At 48.2% G+C, this 6,973-nt stretch overlaps 1 protein-coding gene across 4 annotated transcripts in view; it reads right to left on the bottom strand.

Moving 5' to 3' along the window:
* The window catches only part of STN1 (STN1 subunit of CST complex), a 46,116-nt gene extending 40,551 nt beyond the window's left edge, over window positions 1–5,565 (bottom strand). For 2 of the 4 annotated variants that reach the window (XM_008683672.2, XM_040624334.1), the window contains exons 1-2: window positions 5,350–5,563; window positions 4,851–5,045 (exon numbers count right to left, since the gene is read on the bottom strand). In XM_008683672.2, the coding sequence (XP_008681894.2) occupies window positions 4,851–5,045; window positions 5,350–5,368 (214 nt within the window). In that variant the 5' untranslated portion in view covers window positions 5,369–5,563. Of the gene's footprint in view, window positions 1–4,850; window positions 5,046–5,349 lie in introns of all 4 variants that reach the window. The other 2 variants (XM_040624335.1, XM_040624333.1) reach the window with 2 other exon arrangements.
* Between the last annotated feature and the right edge of the window lie 1,408 nt (window positions 5,566–6,973).

Raw genomic sequence — 6,973 nt, 5'->3', positions numbered from 1 at the left:
CACTGAGCAAAGTTAGAGAGAACTGTTTTCTAGAACCTGACTGGCCTTCCCCTACCCCATCTCAACGGATAGTTTGTCCTGGTTGCCAGGCATTTGTTGGCATTTGAGACAGAGCACTCCACAAGGTTCCATGTGGTCCGTTGTGGTCCCCCAGGACATTAGTGGTAGGAAGCAGAACTGTGGAGGCCTCCAGGCCCGCTGGAGAGCCCACTGCCTATAGCCCTGAAAAGTCTTCCCAGATGGTCCTGGAGCCACTACGGGGCACTCTGCCGGTGACGTCTGGAAACTCGAGAATCTCGGGACTCTTCGGGTCTCCCTGGGACAGGCTGGTGTGTGCTGCTATGGTGGTTTTTATAGTAAAGAGCCAACACACTTTGAGAAGGGGAAAAGAGCTAGCCAAAAGGTGTTGTGCCTGGGTTGAAGCATACGAAAAAGGTGTTAAGAAGACAGGACTAGGGGCGCCTGGGTGGTTCAGTCGTTAAGCGTCTGCCTTCAGCTCAGGGTGTGACCCCGGCGTTACGGGATCGAGCCCCACGTCAGGCTCCTCCGCTGGGAGCCTGCTTCTTCCTCTCCCACTCCCCCTGCTTGTGCTCCCTCTCTCGCTGGCTGTCTCTCTCTGTCAAATAAATAAATAAGATCTTTAAAAAAAAAAAAAAAAGAAGACAGGACTAATGACACAAGCCAGTGAGGTCCTCAAGTCCCCTGCGAAGGAGGCCAATCCTCCAACGCTACAAACCGGTCGGGCCACTCGGTAAAAACCTGAACGGGTCTTCACGTGAGGACACCACAGACTTTCTCAAAAAAAGCACAGAAAAGGGAGCCCCCTAAACTTTTATCTTCTAGACCGACAATGGCTCGCCTTCAAGGACAGACAGAGTCACTCAGAGATGCAAAAAATCCTTCCAATCTCAAGGGGATTGATGCAGAAAACACCTCAAAAGTGTCTCTGAACAATGGAGAACAAATTCAGAAGGGAAGAACACATGGGTTGAATCAAAACATTCAGAGAAAATCAACTGAGGCGAAAACACACTGCTTGGGGATCGAGAAGACACGTGTTCACGTGTAGGGAAACACGAAGGACACAAATCAGAAGTGCAAAAGTCGAGCAGATGCGGAAGGCATGGACAAGAACTGGACAGGACCACTTCTTCCTATCAACACAAGATTCTCCTCTACGACGAAAGAGCTGAAAAAAGTTGGATGGCGGTTCTGTTGACTGCAAGAAAGCTCCGGAAGCAAAGAACAGAAAATAACCCGAACAACAGATACTGGCTGATGGGGAGTTCAAGTTGCACCCTTCCCCACGTGGTCCTTCTGTTCCTGCTGCCTTCATTCCACAGCAGGAATTCCAAAGCAGCCCCCAGAGGCCCAAACATACCGGCGGATCCCTGGACCATCAGGTCCCCAGGAAGGAGGAGGGTCATGCGGGGAGGGTTCAGGGACCCGGGGTCACACAGGCAGGTTTGACTCAGCTTTCAGGGCAGCCCATCCCCGAACAGCCACCACCATGGCAAGACATTCGCCTGGTTTCTCTCTTTTAAAAGTACTTTTGATTTATCTCTTTTCAGTCTGCCATTATTTAATGGATGTCCAATAGTATTCAGATGCCTAAGACACTATTTTTAATATGATTTTTATGAATACAGTATTTCCACTTCATCAGACCCTTTAGAATTAAAATAAATTATCGTATTTTGATTTAAACAACAGATTCACTATTTATCTCATTATTAAAGTCTGACACGGATATTTAGAATAATAAAGACTATTTCTGTATGCTACAAAAAAAATAAATAAAGCAAAAAAGACCCCCAAACTGGGGCACCTGGGTGGCTCAGTTGGTTAAGCAGCCAACTCTTCATTTCAGCTCAGGTCATGCACTCATGGATGGTAAGATCGTAGGGCTCCGTGCTCAGCCAGGAGTCTACTTGAAGATTTTCTCCCTCAACCCCTCCCTCAAGTCACTCTCTCTCTCAAAAATAAAGAAATCTTAAAAAACAAACAAACAAACAAAACCTATAAACACCACCACCACCACAAACTTCGTAATATTTTTTTCATAATTTTTTTTTATTGGTTTAACACTAAATTTGCAGATTAATTTAGAGAAGTTGACATTTTGCAACCATTTCGCATGGCAATTCTGACGGATGGCGAATACAGAGAGTAAGGACAAATTTCACGTTAAGGGCACAGTCTCCCACAAAATTGCTTTCCTCACTCACCAGCCCTAACTTGGGACATTCTCAGGCCACCCACCCTTCTGACCAACTGGCTACAACTTCGGGGGGTCCTGTAACTCTCTCAGCTTTGGTGATTTGTTAGAATGGGACACAACTCAGGAAGGTACCAGACTTATGACTGTAGTTTTATAATGCAGGGTACAAATCAGGACTCACTAACTAAGAGATGCATCGGACAAGGTCTGGAAGAGTCCAAGCACAAAGCTTCTGTACCCACAGAACACATCACCCTCCTGACAAATCAATGTATGATCACCAACCAGGAAAATTCACCTGAGCCTCGGTGTCCAGTTTTTATTCGGGTTTCATTATGCAGACATGATCGCATTGCTGGCCACATGACAACGCCAGCTCCAGCTCCCCTCCTTTCCCAAGGGGTTGGGCTGATGTCACCTGGCTGGGAATCCCAGTCCTCTAATCACTTGGCTGTTCTTTCAGGCATGGACAACCCCTATCCTCAAACCGAACCAAAAATAACAATGAAAACAACACAGAAATGAAAACCCAGACTAGGGGAATTTCCCACCCACCTACAGAATAATCTCAAGAGGACCACTCTTGTGAAATTATGGTTGGTGTCTGCTTCAAGTATGATGTTTCATTTTAAAAACTATTGGAGTCGGCAGTTAGTTAGGTTTTTAACAGCATGCCTGGGTCATGGCTAGCTATCTGGGGAAGTCAGAGGCCGGTGCTGGCAGCTCTCCAAAAACAAAGCCGTAAGAAGCTGGATCAAACCAGACAGGCTCAAGACAAAGAAGACCAAACACCTGGGCCAAGTAAGGGAGAAAAGGCACAAAATACCCCGCTCCTCCAAAAAAATCCCTCCCCAAGTAGTAAATATTCCACCCCCTAATTAACAACAAGAGCCCAAAACCCAGGGTGCAGCTCTCCCTGGAGCTCGCCTGCTGTCACATCTCGAGAGTGTACTCTTACTTTATTTTATTTTATTTAAATTCAATTAACATATAGTGTATTGTTAGTTTCAGAGGTTGAGTTCAGTGATCCATCAGCTGTCTATAACACCCAGTGCTCATTACATCACGTGCCCTCCTTAATGCCCATCACCCACTTACCCCATCCCTCCAAACCACCTTCCCTCCAGCAACCCTCAGTTTGACTCCTAAAGTTAGGAGTATCTTATGGTTTGTCTCTCTGTCAAGAGTGTACTCTCAACTTTAATAAACTTTCCGATTTGCACTGCTCAACGCTTGTATCTAGTCTCTCCTTGAATTATTTCTTGCAATGAGACTAAGAGCCTCTGGCAACATCCCTGGGAAGGGCTGGATGGAGGCCTCAGGGTCAGGAGTCTCCCCCAGTCAACCCGGCAACAAAATCACAACTGAGAACAGTATTACCAGTGACATAGCGAAGACCATCAGGATCCATTTTCCTTGGTCTGCTGTTAATACATCATGAAGTCCTTCACCCACAGTAAGAGTTAAGCCCCTATCATGCCCTGATATTTCCTTGAGCACCTCCATAAGACCTTTCTTTCAAATGCAGGGCTGGCCTTTGCTGTGAGTTACTTTCTTCCTGAGATGAGCTATGAAGAATACCAGCCTATTCTGGAAAATGGACAACTGTGGGGGAGGACGGCTGCCTTCCAAGAAAAAACCAAAAAACCAAACAGACCATTTCCAACAATAATTAGGAAACCAAGGTGTGGTATGAAAAATCTACACAAAAGGCTTTAGAATAAGGTCATCCAAATATATTTGTACATAGGACTGGAAACACACAAAGCATCCTCTCATTAATACTGTGCATACTTGAGCTGCTTGACTGACTCACAGCTTGCTATTCATTCAAAAACAGCAGAGTTTAACCAAACTTCTCACATAGCACAGTAAACACGTGAAGATCCTACACGGCTCTGTGAATTATTTAAATCTACCCCAAGTTATATTTGTGATGTTTTTAGGTATGAAGAACTTGTCTTTAGTAACCACCACTAAAAAAAAAAAAAAAAAGTGATTTCTTTAACTTTACATTTATAATGCTTTGCTGCTCCAATTACTATTTTTTTGAGGTCCCACCACATGCCAGGCACTGGAATCGTGTAGATGAAAAAGGCGTATATCGTCTTTCCTCCCAGGGAGTTTATATTACTTGGTTCTGATTAACTGAAAACAAAAAAAGACCCCACAAGAAAATGAGGCCTGGTTAATCCCCATTTTTACAAAGAAGACACCCAAGCTTCGCAGGTGAGTCACAGGCCCAGCCCGGTACCAGGCACTGTTAGGAAAGGGAATGAGGCCTAGAGATGTCTGGTCCAGTGAGCTTTCCACCAAGAGCTGTCCCAGAGAAAAACAACTGAGCATGTTAAAATATGAAAGACCTCAATAACAGATATAAAAAAAAAAAAAATCCTGGGTACAAAGGTTACTTCCCCAAGCATTTATTTTAAAAAATAAAAATAAGACTTAGACTTTTTAACTTGCACAGAAATGTATTCATTCGCGAGTCCAGGCTGGGTTATTTTCAGAGCCTGCAGCAGGGAAGGCTCTCCTGAGAGCCACTACCCAGCTTCCCGCAGCTTCGGGGAAAGAAGGATGAGGAGCCCGCGCAGCACTGGGCCATCCTCCAGGCCCACCAGCCACATACCTGGTACCTGGCGGGACTCCTTCAAGTCCAGGATATCCCCGATGTAGAGTTTTGCAAAGGCTAGAAACACAGGATCCAAACCCCACAAGAGGGAAGGGGTCTCTTCTTCACACTGGCTGGATTCGGGCTGCATCGGGAGGCTGGGGTTTGGCTTGCAGCCAACCCTCAAAGGTTCTGCGTCACTGAGTCGAGGATCTAGATGTGAGACAAAAAAACAAAACAAAACAGAACAAAACCAGGATGCAAGGCTTTAAAGTTGTGAAACCGGCATGGCCCCGAAGCTGCTCCCGGGCGGCTATGGAGAACTCCGGGAGGGGTAAAAGCCGGGGTCCGGGGCCTGGCAAATTCACGCCATGGGGCCTAAAGCAAAAAGGCATCCCTCGGGCGAGGGCCTGTGCGTTCCTTACGGCTCTCCCTCTGGAATCTCCTCTGCCCCACGGGAGTGTTTCTCCTTCCCCCCAAGGACCAACTTCAAAACGGCTAAATGCTAACTTTTCACCTTGGGGAGCTATGTCCATACAGGCGCACCCTGAAACCGCTTTGGTGGGCGGGGTCGGGGGAGGAATGGGCGCCCTCGTGGCCAAACACACGGCGGTCAGAGTGGGTGGGTCTGTGCGTCGCTCGGCCCCGGCACCTTCCGGTCTGGGGATGAGCCTGAGGAAAGGAGGAAAACGGAAACGAAAAGCAGACCCGCTCGAAGCCCCTCCCGCCGCGCTCCCGCCGCCAGCCCCCGGCCACCGGCCCCCAGGAGCGCGCAGGCTCGGCCCTTCTGCGCGCTCAAGGGCCGTGGGCGCCACGGCCCCGCCCGGCGCTAGCGCGCGGGGCCCGGGGCCGCCTCCGGAGATGCAGCGGGGGCCAGCCTCCGCTCCTGGCCCGCCACCGACCCACCTCTCCCGGCCCAGGCCTTCCCACCCCCGGCGGCCGGCGCCTCGCCACGGCTCCGCCCCGCCGCGCCGCCCCAGCCCAGTGAGGCCCCGCCCCGAGCTCTCTGGCAGGTGGCGGCGAGGCCGTCCCGCGTCCGTGTGGCTCCAGCCGGGCTTCGGTCCCTCCAGCCGCCGGGCCTTCGGGGCCTTCCGCTGGAGCACAGAGCCCAACTCTCAGGCCTGGGACCTGACTCGGCAATTGCTGATGCGCAAACCCCATCCTCCAAGTCTCCCTTTTACCCTGTCCCCCGCTAGTGGTAGGATGCTGAGTCAGGACCCCCAAGAGGTTGGGAATGGTTCTTGGGGGGGGGGGGGGTTGGTTCCTGATATGTTAAATGAAGAAATAAAAAACGCAATACCAAGAGCAGGATTACCCTGTGGCATATTTTAAATGTTTATTTACACTTGGTGAGTGATCTGCTTAACACACACACACACACACACACACGCACATTGGGATTCTACAGTCTCACTTGGAGATAATGTCAGTATCTAAATGTGAGCCCTTGAGTGAATGTGAGGACTTGGCTCTGCCCAAGGCTAGCCCTACAAGATTATGACAATAAATTTTGTCTTCTTTCCTCTTATTCCATCTATACTCTGGAATGTTGTACACTTAAGAATTTTGGAAAACTGGCATGCTGGTAAATCATGGCTACCTTGATGGTTCTTTCCCCAGTGGTCCTAATTTAAAGTGAGAAAAGATAGCCACATTCCACTCCCATAAATAAATAAATAAATAAATAAGCTATATCATGACATTACTCAAAGTGGCAAGAGTTCTTTCTAATTCACAGGGACTCTAAAATGGAAGGAGTAGAGGTCATTCTGGAGGCCATTCCCTGGGGGAGGCAGGTAGTGGCCAAAGAGATAATTACTAAACTATTTAGCAGAGAAGAAACTTCAAGCAGCTGGAATGGAAAATGTGTATCATTAGAACAATGACATTTAATTACATCCCTGACCACTGAAGAAGCTGAAAAACAGAATCCTTGGCAAAGTACAGCATTGCCCATATTCTACTGCAATGAACAGTTGTTTCTGTGGAGCTTAAGATTCAATTGAGAGAAGATACGTTTTTAATAGGAGCGAGGCTCTCTTTGAGGAAGCACATCCAGTTGGACACCCAGAAGGATGGGTGCTTCTGGCTGACTTTTCAGATGAGGAGAGACAGGTTGGGTGACATTTTCCTGATTGTGC

Source organism: Ursus maritimus, unplaced genomic scaffold (assembly GCF_017311325.1).
Source record: "Ursus maritimus isolate PB19 unplaced genomic scaffold, ASM1731132v1 scaffold_7, whole genome shotgun sequence".
Classification (NCBI taxonomy): Eukaryota; Metazoa; Chordata; class Mammalia; order Carnivora; family Ursidae; genus Ursus; species Ursus maritimus.
The sequence above is the reverse complement of the archived record's forward strand: the minus strand, read 5'-3'. Positions and strand labels throughout refer to the sequence as shown.